Consider the following 17,210-nt stretch of genomic DNA (forward strand, 5'->3'; position numbering starts at 1 on the left):
TCAGAAAAAAATACGTGCATTTTTATTTCAAACATGCGTTTACGCATTTCCTTACACAAAACAAATCACAATTGATCGATTGATTGATTTAATAATAAAGAAAAAACATACTCCTTTTACACGACCTTGTATGGGTTGAGAATGCCCTTGGGATCAAAGACCTCCTTCATGCGCTTCATATACGCAATCATCTCGGGCGACTTTGAGTACTCCAAATGGTCGCGCTTCATCAGCCCAACTCCATGCTCGGCCGAAATAGATCCGCGGTGCGACTTCACCCACTCGTACACATAGGGCTCAAAGATATCCGCCACGCGGTCCTCGAACTTCTCTGCAACAATGTTCAAATGCAAGTTGCCGTCACCAATATGCCCATACCCGCAGACCAACTTAACGGGCAAGCCAGACTCCCCAGGCTTATACAGCTGGGCGCTCTCCAGGCGCTTAGCAATATCGCCGACAATATCGTAGAGCACAGGGATGGGAATCGACACATCGTACTTGTACGTGGCACCAGTCTTGCCCAGCGACTCTGGGATGCCCTCGCGCATTGTCCACATGCGTGCAATCTGCGAGTCGTCTTGCGCCAGGGCACCATCCTCTACAATGCCCTCCTCTAGCAACTCTTCTAGCAGCCCGCCCATCTTCTCATCATCATGATCCTTATTCGAGCCGCTGGTCTCAATAAGCACGTAGAACGGGAACTCCGCAGACAAGGGGTTCTTCAGTGACTGATGATGCAGTACGGCACCCATGCAGGTGGCGTCCCAGAACTCATATGCACTGAGGATCTCGCCGCAGCGCTTGCGCGCAAGCACAAAGGCACGCTGCACGTTCTCGTAGGACGTAACGCCAAGCACCGTGACGTTAACCGCGGAGGACCGCTGTGGCGTAATGACAGATACGCCGGTGATGACTCCTAGGGAGCCCTCGGACCCGATGAACAACTGCTTGAGATCATATCCGGTGTTGTCCTTGCGCAGCGTGCTAAGATTATCCAGGATCGTGCCATCCGGGAGCACCACTTCCAGACCCAGTACGGATCCATGCAGGGATCCGTAGCGCAGGAACCGGATTCCACCTGCATTCGTCGCCACGTTGCCACCAATATGGCAACTCCCCTTGGCACCCAAATCCAACGGCATAATGTGGTCCCGTTCCCCAACATAGTTCCCCAGCTCCTCCAGCACACACCCGGCATCGCACACCAGAACTCCCGATAATTCGTCGTAGTTCCGCACCCGGCTCATATTACGCAGACTCAAAATCACTTCGTCATGCACCGGCACGCTGCCACCCACTAATCCCGTGTTCCCGCCCTGCGGAACCACGGCAATCCCTTGCGCATTACAGTACTTGAGAATATCAGACACCTCCTGGGTAGTCTTGGGCCGAAGAACGAGCTGCGAGTTGCCTCGGTACTTGTTCAACCAATCGGCGTTGAAACCCTCTAGCTCGATCGGATCCGATGACCCGCCGACTGCGGGGGTTGCCAGGATGGTTTCCGCAGGAAGGATGCTTTTAAAGTGCTCGAGGTCATCCTTGGTCAAAGTCTTGAACGAGGCCGTGCGCGATGGCTTGTGGTAGTGCCGGAGCAGCGCTGACGCCCCTAGTGTGCGCACTTTGTTACCTGGAACGGCACCAGTAAAGAGCGAGCGGGTCACCACGCTGCTTCTGATAAAGGCAAACATTGTATAAGAAAAGTATTTGAATTTGAATTATTGCTGCTTTTTATTTCAAATTTAAAAGCAAATTACAAGTAAAAAGATAAGTGAAATTGGGCAAGGGAAAGATGCGATAAGAAAGGAGGGATAAATTGATTTCGCGAAAGTGTAAAACGGACAAAGTGCTAAACCAATTGCAATCGTTTGATCGCCAATCGACACTGATAACAATGGCGCCTTTGTGAGTAATAAACACAACAGATAAGCAAAAATATTTGCCAGAACCACAAAAACCACATTTAAACCCCCTCCCAACAGGCAATAATTCAAAATGTAGATACACCAGTACAAACCCTCAAGCTGAAATCACTCACAAACACTATAAAAAATCAATTGAATCCCATTTGATTAAGAAAAATTAAATGTATCGTTTTTGTTTTTTTCAGGACTCTTTGTAAGAACCTACTGTATAATTACAATGACTTGTCAAAGACTTTATAAACTAAAAAGAGATATTTGGGAAGTAAACCTGCAAAATAATTTCCACTAATGGAACAGACATGCGAAAATGATATAAAATGAAGAGGAATGGCCATCCACATAAAATTTTTATCTCTCACCATCGTATTTAAAAATATTTTTAATTGAACCATTTACTCTTCACATTATATACGACAATGGTAATGGGAAAGCAACAGCTAATGTACATAGACGAGAACTATTATCTCCGCTATCTTGGCTGTGTTGACCCGGGTTTCAAAGATTGTAAGAAACCCACCGTGCTTGCCAAACTAACGGGCAAATATACTGTGTATATCGCTGACCCATCCAAAAAAACACCAATTTAGCTGTGCTTGTATACATGAAAGATGATTTGCTCAAGTATTATCCTATTGCCTCGAAGGGCGACCTAAGAAACAAGATATACAAAGAGATCTTTGATGGCGCCAATTATCTTGTCTGCGAGGATATTAAAGGTTCAAAAAAGGGTGCAAAACCTATGGATGTACTCCTCCATGCATATGAAAAAGATCTCAGTTCTACAAAAAAAGACCAGAAACTAAACGGACCCACACTCAAATAAGCACTGATTGACATTCTGATTTGCCATAGTTTTTTCTATGTTTCTATCTCAGATGTATTTAAAGCACCACTTTGTCTTAGCAGGAATAGAATACATCTTTTTCTTAGGGCCATTTCTAATGTAATAGAAGACATGTCAAGTGTTAGTTAACTTTTGTGGCTGTTAGTTGTTGTTGGCAAGGTACACTAACATTATAATCTAGTTTCTCTAGTTTAGTTTTTTTTTAATTTTTTTAGTAAATACATATGTTTAAACTAGCAAACAAAGTGTTCAAACCATATATAGAAAAGATATGCTGAAATCTTATAGTTGAAACCCCAAAAGTTCAATTTAATTATACAAATTCCAATTCAATGTTTAAGTTGCGTTCTAAATTTCACAATAGACACAGTGTGACCAGGAACAAATCTGCAATGGCCATTGTTCCAATTGCCAAGCGAAAATGTATGGTCAAATCCAAATGAAATAAATTTGTGTCAGAAAGCAGAACCAAGCTCTGGTATTTGTATAGCAATACTGCAATGTTCTCAGAGTCTGCCCGGGCGTCTGACTGATGCGCAGGTTCGACGCCCGATGAGTGCAAATAGGGCACGCCTTTTTCTTTTCCAATCAATTATTTCCCAAATTATGATGATTACGCTCAGAGCCTACCAAGGTGGCAGTGTCGGCTATCAGCTTTTGCACATTCGTATACGATTGACTACTTAAACAGCAAATTGACGTATATATTATATGCGTGCTCAAGTAACGGCGCTGGCTTCAATACCCAACTTTCAATAAACATTATATACGTAATTGAATATTATACTGTGACTGATTAATTGTAAATAACTAAAAAGATATAACTGCTGCTGCGAATTTCAACTACTCAATATAATACATGTACATATATAATTTATCCAATAATTCACCGGCGGTCTGGAGTGTCTTCGAGATCAGTAACGACAGCCACTACAACAGTAATGTCATCGCGCTTGCCTCCCTGATAGTAAAGCCCCTCCTGCATAGCACGCATCTGGAACGGGCTCTCAGAGTACCGCGTATCCTCGCTAACCAGCTTTGCACGCTTCGCAATTGCCAGACTGATAGCACGCGGGTCAATATGGAACTGCGGCAGGGAGAACTTTGATGGGGCTGCCACCACCATCGAGGCGGCCTCCGAAGCGGCCACGACATTCTCCGGGTGAGCGTTCTGACAAAGGGCCTCTAGCCGGTCTTCAGACTTCTGGGATTCATACCATAACGAGTCGTTGCTGTATTTGAGCTCGGGCTCACCCTCGGCGCGCATGAGCGGCGGCAGATGCTGGTTGACCTCGTCCAGGATGTCCTCGTCAAAAAGGTTGTCAAACACACCGTCGGACCCGACAATAATAATGTCGCCCTTCTGGATCTTCAGCCGGAACACCTGCGCATCCGAAGGGGTGTCGGAGTGTGCCTCTGTGCCCAGTTGGTACGGGAAATTAAACGAGTGCTGCTGCTCCTCTGTCCGATAGACCATATCGCCCTGGCGCACCACAGTCAGTCCGCAGTCGCCCAAATTGGCCACACGCAACTCATCGCCGCGCAGAACCACCACGCAGGCTGTCGACGACCCGCGCACCGCCAGAGTCTCCATCTCATCCAACGTAAACTCATACGCCCGGCGCAGAATGTCAACCGGGGTAGCGTCGTAGTAGTGCGAGAACATTTCGTCGTCAATATTCTCATACCGCTGCACCTCCAGATTAACATGGTGCATCAGTCGGCGTGCAAACAGAGACGGATCGGCATCCTTGACACCAGCCCATCCGCCCACACCGTCAGCGATTCCCAAGGCATCAGGCCGGTGGAAAAACGCATCTTCGCCCGCGCTCGTGGCCATCTCCTCATCGTCACCGTCGAATATCGCATGTGCCCTGTCACCAACGCTGCCGGGCGCCACGGTCTTTTTGGGCAGCGGCACGCGGTTCTCAAACTTTGGAATGCCTGTGGCCGCATGTGCAAACATAAAGTTCTTTGGTGTCCGCGTGCGCACGCTGTGGCCGGAGCCGTCGGGGCGTCTAGACAACGGCGCATGGGTCGGCTTGCCGTGGTGAGCCTTCTTAGTTCTGAGCGCCAAGTCGGACTGCAGAATCTGTGCCGAAAGCGCGGCTGTGTCTGTAAATGAAGACGCGTTGGTATCCTCATCGGCATCAATTGGCACGCCGGGCTGCCGCGTGAACGACATTGAGTGGAATTTGCGCGCAGCTGTGTTCAGACCTGGAGGCATCATGACGCCAGACGGTATACTGCCATGCGCGCTCTGGTGGGCCAATAGAAAGAGCCCCACTGGAATAGACGGAATGGTAAATGGAAAAGACGAGTTAAGTGTGGGAAAGTCCCATGTCGATGCAGGCCTCAATGCCGCCCAACGCCGCCTGCGAACGCTGACGGAGCCCCTTCCTGATAGCCGCCCGATCTTCGAGTGCTTGGTTGCTGCGGGCAGTGGCAAGTCAATCGACCTGGTTGTTTTGTCGGGGCAAAGATCTTGTGGACTCGACGTCGAGAAATTCGAAGCTGTGGCTGACTCGAGGCCCAGCTGCTTGCTTAGCATCTCCTGCCACCTCCGCGGCAATGGCAGCGTCCAAATGCCTTCTGTGTGCGAATGTGCTTGCGCTTGTGATATGGAGGACAAAGACCCTGATATTGAGCGCTGCAAAGACCGGCGAAGCGCTAGCCGGGTGCAAACTTCGCGACTCAAACGCTGCAAAACTAGCAATAAGTGCTTGGAGTCTGCGCCCATTTTTCCGTTTTGGTTTTCGTTTTCTGCTGCGGATCGGATGCGAGTAGGGGCGGGTGTAATAGGGCGAACAAAAAAAATAAAAAGTAGAACGAGAAAACAATGTTGTTTTTGTGAGCAAGGCCAAAAAAAATTTGCTTGTCTAGTTCTGATTTTAGTCTGAAGCGCTCGGAGAAATTATTTTTTTGGTTGGGTGTTGGGTAAAAAAAAATATATATAGGGGGAAATCTGCAGCTGCGGAGTGTAAAACAAGTTTGTACAGAGCTACCGAAGCAGCCGTTCGTTCTGTGCGTGGATGTGGTTATGACTAAAAGCTCAAAGCTCTGGGTTTTGTCAAAGTGTCGAAATTTACAGTATTAAAGAAAAAAATAAAGAGGAGGGGGGCAAATTGTTGAATTTGGATAAATAAGAAAAAAATTACGAAAAAAAATTTAACCAAAAGAAAGAGAGATGAGGGGCATGGCTGAGCACGTGGAAAAAAGGATATGCGATTTTGTGCTTCGGAAAGAAAGGGTGCAAAAATTTCCGACGTATCCCTGCTGATATGCGTCTGGTCACTCACACTGTCAACATGCCCATGTCATACCACAGCTTGCTATCTTTGTTAGTTTTTTTGAAGAATGCAGCATTTGAAACTATTAGAAAATAAATTGCCGCAGTCATTATCTAGCACTCGTTTGCATCTATTTGAAATTCTGTATTGTGCTGACAAAATGCCGACGATTATCGCCACGCCTTGTCAACAATCGTGAGAAAAAATACAAACATAAAAAATACAAACAGGGTGTGTCATGTGCTGCCTGTTTTTGAAAACTGCCGCTCAAATATGGATATCATCGATAAAAAAGAATTAGGAACATGGACTGACTAACCAACCGACTGACTGACTGGCTGACATTAAAACATCCCTCACAGTGCAAGAATTTCACGCAGAATGCTGATTAGATTGTCCAGACCAAAGAGGTACTTTTCATCTGGTCCCTGGCCAGGAACCCAGTGCCCGTGCGCAAAGTCAATGGCTCTCATATCGAGCAGCGCGCCACTATCCTCAATGTCCTCTCCGCCATCCTCAGAGCCACCCCGCTGTCACTGCGCTGAGTACCAGCGCGGTGAACTCTCTTGCCACCCTCCAAAAACCTGGCATATCTTCCCTTGCTCGCATCGTAAACCAGCAGCACTGAGCTGCTAAACATCCGGGTCTCGCATTGCCGAATCACCTCGCGGTACTCCTCGAGCTCGGTGATAAACTGCCGAATGATAAACTTGCGGTACTCGGCACTGACCGCGGTCTTGGCAACGGCAAAAAATGGGATTAGGGCCTCGGTCTTCATAGTCTCCAGGGTCAGTTTGTTCAGTTCCTTGCGATCAAACGCGGACATACCCGGGATGGAGAGACCCGAGACAGACGCACCAATCAGGCTGGTCGTCCGCACCATGGCCTTGGCCTCCATGCGCGCGCGCTTCTCGGGAGTCGCGTCCAGATCGTACAGCTGCGTCCCGAGCTTTATGTCCACAATGCAAACATTTTCAAAGTGGCACACGAGGTTCTCGAGGCAGATGTACGTGTCCTCTGCCCGCGTCTCCTTGTCGTGCGGGTTAATGGGAAAAGAGGCACTTTGTTCTGCCTTTTCGCTAAATCCCTGGGATAGCTGGAGCATCCCGAAGAATTCGGGGAGGAACGGCTTGATCAGTGGGTTGTTGGCAGCCTGCTCATAAAACTTTAACTCGCGCTCGACCATTGGCTTGATAAGCATCTTGTTACCCTCGGTGTGCAGCATGCCGCCATGTCCGGCAACCTGGTGCGAAAAGTCCTTGAGCTTTGTCTCGTCCACAGATACTATTGTGTTCGCCATTATTGTTAAAAATAAGTTTGTGAAATTAATTGGATGTTAAACAGAAAAGGAAACCAATGACATGAAGAAAGTCAGGAACAAATAATAAAACTGGGACATAAAAACGCTGAGCATGGGCTAACAAAACGAACCAGAAATAGAAAATAGCCCGTGATTTCTGCTGGCGTGTTGCATACACCACGTCACGTCATGATCACCGATCTTCCGATTCTAGCATAATTGAATAAGCTGAATACAAAATGAATGAATGAGTGACTATAAACTATATATTGAACGTAAAACATGGCAAAAAGTGTTCACAGGCTGGCCAAGCCAAAAAAGGCCAAATACTGCATATTACTCACTTGTCCTCAGACCCATCCTTTTATTGGAACCATTGCCGCTTTTCTTTGACGGGTCCGAGCCCAGGGCGCTCTGCAAATCGGGGTCGTTGGGATCGACGCCCGGGAGCGACCCAATCAGCGACGCAACCAGGTCATCATTCTCGTCATCACCGCCCTCGCTCTCCATCAGAGACATCTGGATCGCGCGTTTGATCTGTTCGTCCTCGTCAAGATCCTCCTCCATAGTGGCATCATTATCGTTGTCACCAGTCTGAATAGCGCCGCCACTTCCAGAACCACTCGCAGTGGCTCCACCCTGGGCCGCCGTCTCCCTGCGCTGCCGCTCCTCCTCTTCCTGCAGCGACATGCGCAGTGCCAATGCCAGCTCCGGATCCATATCGGCATCGACGCCAAAGTCAAACTCACCGCCCTCGCCTCCAGCGCCGGCACCGCCACCGCCGACAATTTCGGAAGCACGGATTTGCTCGCTCAACACGTGGGGGCCTGGCGGAATCGTCACCAGGTGAGATGTGTCGTTGCTGTTTGCGGCCTCGACAAAGGCAGACAACTTCTGCTCGTTCATCGCTTGCTCGCCAAAGTTGACAATGTCGATCGAAACACCATTCTTCTTCAGCTTCTTGCCTAGCTTCACCAATGACCTCTCGTCGGCGTCGATGGGGCTGGTGACAAATGCAATGATTCTCTGCCTCTGGTACTTGTTCGCGCGGTGCTTCAGAACAAGCTACATTATAAATAAATTGAGTCAGTTGCAAAAACATAAAAAAAATTGTTAGACGAAAATGCAAAACCACTTGCTTAATATTATTTTTTGGTTTAAGGACCAGTGTTCGGTTCTTTAATTCACATACCTGTGCAATCTGGATTCCTGTGTCAAAGTGCGACTCGCCGCGAATTCCCAATCCGTGCAGACCCTTGAGCAATACACCCAAATCGCCAGTCAGCGACACGCGCACATCGGGACTGTCGCCGGCATTGGCAATTACTCCTACTGTGTTTTCAGGATTGTCGTTCGTCTTGACGTTGAACAGGTAGTGCACGGAGTCAATTTGCGCCTGGAAGCGGTTGGGCGTGTAGTCGCCGTTGCGCGCCCACTCGGAATTATCAATAACAAGCACGGTAGCCTCTAGAACCATGGTTTGGTCGAAATAAAATGTATTTTAAGAAAATGAATGTGATGTGTGATAATAAAGAAGGTGAAATAAGAAAGGCTAATTAATTGATTTGGGGTGAACAAAAAACATGAAGAGGAGCAAAAACGCAGCACAATTTATTTAAATTGTTATTTTCTTTACGCATTGCCCGCAATTGCTGTGTGGTATTTGCAGCATACTATTAAAAAGTCCAAGATGCTTACGCATGCTTTTCGTCATACAGAGCAACACGCTCATGAAATCACCCAATCAGATTAAGAACAGTTCACAAATACTCGAATTCTTGACATTTAATTAGTGTATAGACATTACTCGCAGGTAAACAATATCCAATGTTTTTTGATTTCCAAACACGATAGCCGAATTGAAAAGTAAAACAATTAAGAGCGGGGCTTCTCCTTCTTCTCCTTGTACAGAGCGAAGAGAGAGACACCGGAAACCTTGACGATCTTGAAGCGGACACCGGGAATATCACCGACAGCGCGACCCTTACGACCGAAACCGGAGATGAGGACCTCATCGTTCTCATCGACGTAGTTGAGGCAACCATCATTGGGGACGAAGGCAGTGATCTTCTTGCCGTTCTTGATCAGCTGGCAACGGACGCACTTACGAATGGCGGAGTTAGGCTGCTTGGCCTCAACACCAATCTTCTCAAGAACGATACCCTTGGCGTGGGAGGAGCCACCGAAAGGCGACGACTTGAAGGCGGTACCGAGGGCACGCTTCTTATAGTGCTTGTCGGCCCAGCGCTGCTCACGGCGGTGAGTGCGCAGCTTACGGGCGGCGTTAAGTCCACGAGGCTGACCTTTACCTAGCAATCGTCAAAAAAAGAAGAAAGTGGGTAAAATAGAGTTTAGTGTCAGCGGTCAACTACAATTGTAATAAGTTGAAAGGTTGTAAACGTGGCACCACGCCTGTCGCAAAGCAGCTGCCATGGAAAGCGCCCCTAAGTCAACTGGAGATTTACAATTAAATTGTATAAATTCCAACTGCGCGCCAATCGCTAAAGATGCTTTGAGCAGAAAAATATATTTCAAAAGCTCCACTCCTAGTTCAACGCATAGCACGCGCACTGCTGTGACCGGTCCTCAAGATACCACCGCCCAAAAAGGTTTGTCTGCAACCACAGCGGCAAAATATACTAGCACCTGGCCGCCGTTCAAAACAGCAGTTACATAAAAAGCTGCTGCCCCATCTCTGTGCTTCAACGCTGCTAGTCAAAGCACTTGGCCCAAAAATCCAAGTGCGGTCGAGTAAACAGTCAAGACTAGCACGCGGTAAGCAGGTTTGCAAGCAAAGTGTTGAAATTCAAAGTTCAAATGTCCGAATTTGAATTTAACAATTTGCCCATCCTCCACGCACAAAATTATGCACGCAAATCAGCCGCGTCGTCCGGGTGAATCCATCACAATTTAACCACCTCTCTGCGTGTCCAAATACCAACGCATCCATCGGTGTATTCTGAATCGCTCCATCCATTCGCGCGCTGTGCTCATGCTATGTTCTGCTCTTCTCTATCTGCGTTCACTCCGCGTGTTGAATCCATTTCATAAAATGTGACACTCACCCATGTTGAAAATATATAATTCGGTTGAACGAGAAAGAAAGAAATCGTGCTTAAAGGCTGGATGCGCTTGCAGAATATGTGACCAAGTCTGTCTTGCTTGTGTTCTTGGCTGTAATTCAGGCGCAAACTCGAAAACGCGCTGTGTATTTAGCTGGCGTTATTGACAATTAAAGCTTGGAAGGCGCAATGCGGTGATCAAGATCAAGCTATTTGGCAATCAACTGATTCTGCATAAAATATTTTGATTTTGCGCCTCAAAAAAAGTAAGGACAAATCCAAAACAGCGATCAATCAAATTTTGGCCTTGTTTTGTTTGTTTTCGTTGAGCGCCAAAAAAAAATTGGGCTCGAGGCTAAAAATTAGCTCGCAATCCACATCCCTGGGCATTGGCGGCAATGGTGGCTGTAATGTCACCAAAAACTTGCAACTTTATACACCCAAAAAAGTTTGACCCTGCGCATTCCTCTTTCCTCTCCTTTTCTTTATTTGAATTCGCTTTCTTGGTTTGACCAATTTAATATTATTTTGTTTTCAGGCCCAGGTGTTTTTGTGCGCACCAACCACTGCAGCATACATTTTACATAACCGGCAGTGTAAAGCCTTTGCGGTCGAAACATACATTCACCCTACTCCCCTTCCTAGACGGCACGATTAGCACTAATGGACTTGCACACTCTTGTCAGTCTCTTTGACTCTACCCTGCACCCGGAACCTGAGGTTCGCCAGGTTGCCGAGCAGCAGCTCCAGCAGGTAAGAAACACACCCAGATATGGCCATCACCACCATCTGTATGTGGTGTGACATACGCATTAGCGATGTAGAACAATGTTTGACACGCTTACCATAGACTCCGACTAGCAAATATTTAAATTGCACATTGCTCTATTCAATCCTATATGTAGCTTGAGACCCACGACGGATTTCTCAGCACGCTGCTTCAGATGATCAGCTCGGCCGAGTTGCCGCTCGGCACTAAGCAGGCCGCGTCTATTTACTTTAAGAACCGTGTCCGCCGGTCGTGGTCCACGGGCCAGCGCGCAACCGAGCAGCACCCGCCCATCGGCGACAACGACCGCAGCGTGACGAGAGACAACATCCTGGGCGCCATCTACGCTGCACCACAGGCCATTAAGCTCCAGCTGACCGAGTGCCTGGGCGTGATCCTAAAGTACGACTTCCCCGAGAAGTGGCCGCAATTCATTGTGCACATCAAGGAGCTTTTGCACGCGCAGGACGCACAAAAGGTCTACACTGGTCTGATGGCTCTGCTTGAGGTTATCAAGGTGTACCGCTTCTCCACAACCAAGCGCGAGATTGTTGACGAGATTGCAAAGGAGCTGTTCCCGCAGGTCCAGAAGATTGCCGATGACACGGTCAACTCGGACGACGAGCTGGCCATGCGCATGGCCTGGGTGTCCTTCAAGGCATACTACAACTCGATTCAGTCCGGTCTGCCGCTGGCGTTCCAGGAGCCGGCCAACTTGGTTGCCTGGGGAACCAGCTTCATAAAGATGATCGAGAAGCCAGTGTCTTTTGACAAGGATACTGTCGACGAGGAGAACGCCAAGGAGCCCGTGTACAAGGCCAAGAAGTGGGCTATCCGCAGCGTGAACCGCCTGTACGGGCGCTACGGAAACTCGGCACTGCTGCCGTCGTCCAGCACCAAGCAGTTCGGTGCGTTTGCCAAGCTGTTCACGGTCAACTTCTTGCCACAGATCTTGCAGGTGTACCTCAAACAAATCGAGGGCTACACGACTGGCCGCGTGTGGATGTCGCTGCGCGTGCGCAGCCTGGTTGCGCAGCTTCTGTCGGACTGCGTCAAGGAGAAGTCTGCGTGGAAGCTGCTCAAGCCGCATGTCGAGGGCATTGTGTCGCACTTCATCTTCCCGCAGCTGTGCTTCAGTGAGTCTGACCAGGAGCTCTGGGAGGACAACCCCGTCGAGTATGTGCAGAAGAGGGTCGACCCGCTTGACGACTTTGGATCGGCCAACCTGGCTGCGTCGAACCTGCTCATCGACCTTGCTGTCGATCGCAAGAAGGCGACTCTCAACACCATTCTGACTTTTGTCAACAGCGTCCTGACCAACTACTCGCAGAGCCCCGAGGAGGCCCGCGACCCGCGTGCCAAGGACGGCGCACTCAGCATGATGAGCTCGCTCTGCGGCTCGCTGTGCTCGCGCAAGTCGCCGGTCTACGACACGCTGCCCAGCTTCCTGCTCACGCACGTCATTCCCGAGTTCAACAGCAAGCACGGGTTCTTGCGGGCACGCGCCCTCGACACCTACTGCCGCTACAGCTCCATCGAGTTCCCCGACGCGCAGATTAACCGCAGCATCCTCGAGTCCGTGTTGGGTCTACTCAACGACACCGAGCTGCCCGTGCGCGTGCACGCCGCGCTGGCCCTGCAGCCGATGATCGAGGACGATAACATCCGCGATTTAATCGCCAGCCACCTCCCCCATGTTATGCAGGTGTTCCTTAACCTCACGAACGAGATTGACTCTGACACCATCACACACGTCATCGAGGAGTTTGTCGAGGTCTTTGCCGATCGCATGTCGCCGTTCGCCGTGCAGCTGGGCCAGCAGCTGTGCGATACGTTCATGCGCGTGATGGGCGAGGTGTCTGCCAGCACCTCGCAGGATCTGGACTCCTTTGACATGGACGACACAAGCGACAAGACCATGGCCGCGATGGGCGTGCTCAAGACCATGGGCACCCTGGTCCTCAACCTCGAAGCTCTCCCGAGGTCGTCTACAAGCTTGAGGAGGTTGTCTTCCCGGTCGTGCGCTACGTGCTGGACCAGCGCATGGTCGACCTGTACGACGAGGTATACGAGATTCTCGACTGCTGCATGTTTGCCGTCAAGGCCGTGTCGCCCAACGCGTGGAACCTGTTTACAGCCATCTACGCGAGCTTCAAGAGCGACGGCATCGACTTCATCGAGGAAATGCTGCCCTCGCTGGACAACTACGTCACCTATGGCATTGACGTTGTGGCCTCGAGCAGCGAGGTGCAGGCCCGCCTGTTTGACATTATCGAGACCGTGATGAAGAGCGACCGCGTCGGCGAGAACGACCGTATCTGCGCGTGCAAGCTGGCCGAGGCCATCATGCTCAACGGCCGCGGCAAGGTTGACGGAATGATTCCGGGCTTCATCAGCCTGGCTGCTGCCTATCTGCTGGTCAGCGACGCCATTGAGACGCCCGCATTCCTAGTCTACGCCCTGGAGGTCATCCTCAACGCGCTGCACTACAGCCCGGTCATCACACTCAATGTGCTCGAGCAGTACAAGTGGACGGAGGGCATTTTCACCCGCCTCATCCAGTCTATCGGCAAGTTCAACCGCGTCAACGACAAGAAGCTGCTTATTCTCGGCCTGACCTCTGTTCTGAGCGTTCCTGTTGCCCAGCTGCCTGCGTCGCTGCAGAACGGTCTGTCGCAGCTGTTCGAGGGTGTGTTGCAGACCTTCCGCTCCCTTGGCCAGGCCATCGAGGCGCGCGATGCCTTGGAGAAGATGTACGAAGGCGCCGACTCTGACGACGACTCTGACGGCGAGTTCGAGTGGGATGGCGGCGATGATGACGACTTTGATGGCATTGGTGAGGACGACGACGATGTTGACGACTTGGAGAACGAGTATCTCAAGCATCTCTCCACCAGGCCTCCAAGGCGCTTGGTGGCGACAACGACGACTCTGACGGCTTTGGATCGGATGACGACGATTTTGATGAGGGCCTCGAAGAGGAGTTCTCGCTGGAGACCCCCCTGGACAGCATCAACGCGTACATCCATCTTCAGGAGAGGCTGGCCGAGATGCAGGGTACCAACACTGCCGCGTACAATGTGGTCGTCCAGAGCCTGAACCCTGAAAACAGCCAGTTCCTGCAGTCCCTGATCGAGGAGGCCAACAAGCAGCGCGCCGAGCAGCAGGCCAGCGACAGCCAGAAGAAGTAACAGTGAGTGCGAAGCGCCCATTCTATCCAAACCAGTTTTTACATTTATATCTTATAGCTTGGTATTTTTTTACATTTTTTTACACGAAAATTTTAAAGTATTTCTTGATTTATTTATTTTTCTCCAGAGCGCAAATATTACTGCGAGACATGTGGCAAAGCAAATACCGATTTTGAAAGCTCGAAAGTCACGAGATGCAGAAATAGTCATCCCAGTTTTTTGGGGTAAAAAAAAAAGAGAAATAAGAGAACAGAGCTACATCCTCAACTGCAGCTCAAAAAAATTACACTGTAGGTCACGAATTGGCAGAAATTCAAAAAGGTTTTCTTTTTCATTTCCTCTGATTTTTGCTATACCAATTATAATTTTCTTTACAACAAAATATCCACCACACCTTTATTTCAAATGACCAGCTTTGGTAAGCATAATGAAACAGAGTTGAATGCACAAATGTGCTCAATTTCGAGCAAGCATTAGGAGCATAGAGACGGTGGTGGCGCATAACTGAATTTCCAGAAACTGTATAATATTAATCCTAAATTATTTTGTTACTTTCTTTTTATGCGCTCCTATTTTTAATTTATTTTCGGCATTTAGATAACGAAGACATTTCTTCATTGAAGAAGAAGTCCTGGGAGGAGGAGGAGGACAGCGACAGCAGCATTCCCGATAACTGGGACGAGTCTGAGGAGGAATCTGAGTCTGAGGATGAAGCACCCAAGGCCAAGCCGGCAGCCAAGCCCAAGGCCAAGCCCGTTAAGCAGGAAGAGCCCAGCGAGGAGGAGAGCGAAGACGAGGACGAGGAGACCCAGAGACTGCGCGCGCGCAAGCTCCAGCAGGAGGCCGATTTGAAAAACACCGAGGACCTGTTCTCAGGCCTGAGCATCAGGGACAACAACATGAACAAGGTGTTGTCCGAGCTCAACCCCAAGACCCAGGCTGACTTTGACGAGTTCCAGAAGGCCATCGTCGAGCGCGTCCAGAAGGCCGATAAGAGCCGTCTGTACACGGGTTTCCTCGAGAAGCTTATCCGCGATCTGGTTGCTCCGCTGAAGGACACAGAGGTGCGCAAGTTTGCCAGCGCCCTGACTTCCCTGGCTAACGAGAAGCAGCGCTTGGCACGTGAGGCCGTGAAGCCTAAGAAGAAGAACAAGAAGGCATTGGTTGCCGCCCCGCCCAAGGACCAGATGGACATGACTGACTACAGCCGCGGCCATTACGAAGACGACGATGACGATTTCATGTAAGGCGTGAAATACTTTTTTTCCCTGCAGCTTGTTGAATTTTTAATTATACTCAAATAAAAGAGCAAACAAACTTGCACGAGTGCCCTAGCACACGCATGCGCAATTTAGCGCGTAGACAAGCCGCCGCACGGCATCCACGGCCGAGCACTGGCCGAGGCCGAGGGCCAGCGCATGCGCCTGAAGCTCGGGCGATGAATCGACCACCTGGAGCTGCTCTGACTCGGTCAGGATCTCCAAAAACATCGTGGACAGCATGCCGTCGACAATGTTGAACGACTGCAATTTGCCATTGTTCGTATGAGGAGTCCTGCTGATCGATCCTTTCGACACCAGCAACGGGTGCGCAGGGTGATCAGCGCTCATGGCCAGCATGGCCCGCTCCAGCAGGCGGAGCGCCTTAAAGGCATCATCGCTGATGCGGAGTAGTGTCCACAGAGCCCCTGAAAGCGTGCTCACAACAACAGTGTCGACGGGAGGCAGCGCTTGCCCTGTTGCTGCCGCTACCCCAACCGCCTGGTGTACCCAGGGTAGCATGTGCTTGGGGCGGTGCAGGCGCCGAACGAGATTGCCCAGCTTGACGCGCGTGCAATTGGTCCCCAGATGGATGCCCATTGCAAAGTCCAGGGCAAACTCCTTTGAGTCCTGAGGAATGCCTATCGCGTACAGGTACCCATCGGCATTGACGCCGACAACGAGATCGTCCGTAAGGAACCGCGTGTCGGCTGTGTGCAATCCAAAGCGCGCGCTGTGCAGAAGTTCCAGCGACTCGTTGTCGCCCGTTCCTTCATCGAACCTGAGCAACTGAGCGGTCTCCCGCAGCGACCCTGCAACAATATAGTTGCCGCGCACATCAAGGCTGCACGCCGGGAACCGCAGGTCGATTTCGCAGCACTCGATCAGCTTGCCGTTTACTAGATCGAGCTTGAGCACCACACACGAGGTACCGACAGCAGCAATAAGATACGGGTCGCCCAGGTACGCCAGCGCCAGCACCGATGCGTCCCGATCAGAGGCCCAAACGGACTTTAGCTTGTACTTGCGGCTGGGATTTGCAGAGCTGCTTTGCACCTTGCTTTTCAGCTGCTTGAGCTGAAACATGGCAATCCGCCCGCCTGTCGCCCGAGGCTGTCCTGTGCTTGGCCGGCTGTAGTCTTCAGCCGCCGGATACAGGCCCGTGCCCACGCATATGTAGCGAACGGGTTTGGGTACATAAATGGGCCACATCTCCAGCGAGTGCACAAGCTCATTGGGCAAAAGTTGAGTCTCAGAGTGGATATGGCCGTCGTTCGGGTCGAGAGCTGCCAGATACGAGTTAAATGACATTCTGGAATTGACAGACGGCACTGGTGACAACACGCCTGCAACCAGGATCTTGTCGGTATCATTGTCATACATCATCCGCCGCGGCTCTTCGCCCACATTGAGCTCCCGCATGTGGCACTGCGGGTCCAAACCAATGTCAAGCAGGTTGATAATGCCCGTGCTGTTGCTTGCAACAAGGCAGCTAAAAGTGCGACTTGTGCTGCCCGGTGTGGCATGGCTAAAGCGGTCGCTGCGCCAGGTGGGCGCGACCGAAATGGCT

General features: G+C 50.2%; 5 protein-coding genes across 5 annotated transcripts; 1 reads left to right on the forward strand and 4 right to left on the reverse strand.

Moving 5' to 3' along the window:
* Positions 1–58: 58 nt before the first annotated feature.
* Positions 59–1,880, reverse strand: BX661DRAFT_185780 (D-2-hydroxyglutarate dehydrogenase). Its single transcript, XM_051536870.1, has one exon. It carries the CDS (start codon positions 1,689–1,691, stop codon positions 117–119), a length of 1,575 nt encoding a protein of 524 aa, XP_051390044.1. The 5' UTR covers positions 1,692–1,880; the 3' UTR covers positions 59–116.
* A 1,658-nt stretch (positions 1,881–3,538) lies between these two features.
* On the reverse strand, positions 3,539–4,609 carry BX661DRAFT_210500 (phosphatase 2C-like domain-containing protein; the record flags this gene model as incomplete). The annotated part of the gene is made up of 2 exons (XM_051538717.1): positions 3,539–3,882; positions 4,024–4,609. The coding sequence occupies 2 exons, from the start codon at positions 4,607–4,609 to the stop codon at positions 3,656–3,658; spliced, it is 813 nt and encodes a 270-aa protein (XP_051390045.1). The 3' UTR covers positions 3,539–3,655.
* Positions 4,610–6,415: 1,806 nt separating this feature from the next.
* BX661DRAFT_172482 (uncharacterized protein) lies at positions 6,416–8,836 on the reverse strand (the record flags this gene model as incomplete). The annotated part of the gene is made up of 4 exons (XM_051533782.1): positions 6,416–6,589; positions 6,724–7,343; positions 7,704–8,424; positions 8,552–8,836. 4 exons carry the CDS (start codon positions 8,834–8,836, stop codon positions 6,416–6,418), a joined length of 1,800 nt encoding a protein of 599 aa, XP_051390046.1.
* A 238-nt stretch (positions 8,837–9,074) lies between these two features.
* BX661DRAFT_185785 (40S ribosomal protein S23) lies at positions 9,075–10,450 on the reverse strand. The gene is made up of 2 exons (XM_051536871.1): positions 10,425–10,450; positions 9,075–9,668 (listed from the first exon to the last, which is right to left on the reverse strand). Exons 1-2 carry the CDS (start codon positions 10,426–10,428, stop codon positions 9,235–9,237), a joined length of 438 nt encoding a protein of 145 aa, XP_051390047.1. The 5' UTR covers positions 10,429–10,450; the 3' UTR covers positions 9,075–9,234.
* Positions 10,451–11,084: 634 nt separating this feature from the next.
* On the forward strand, positions 11,085–15,628 carry BX661DRAFT_199828 (armadillo-type protein; the record flags this gene model as incomplete). The annotated part of the gene is made up of 5 exons (XM_051538357.1): positions 11,085–11,174; positions 11,327–13,147; positions 13,186–14,043; positions 14,088–14,377; positions 15,034–15,628. 5 exons carry the CDS (start codon positions 11,085–11,087, stop codon positions 15,626–15,628), a joined length of 3,654 nt encoding a protein of 1,217 aa, XP_051390048.1.
* Positions 15,629–17,210: the final 1,582 nt, after the last annotated feature.

This window comes from Kickxella alabastrina, assembly GCF_025024165.1.
Source record: "Kickxella alabastrina strain RSA 675 chromosome Unknown BX661scaffold_19, whole genome shotgun sequence".
Lineage (NCBI taxonomy): Eukaryota > Fungi > Kickxellomycota > Kickxellomycetes > Kickxellales > Kickxellaceae > Kickxella > Kickxella alabastrina.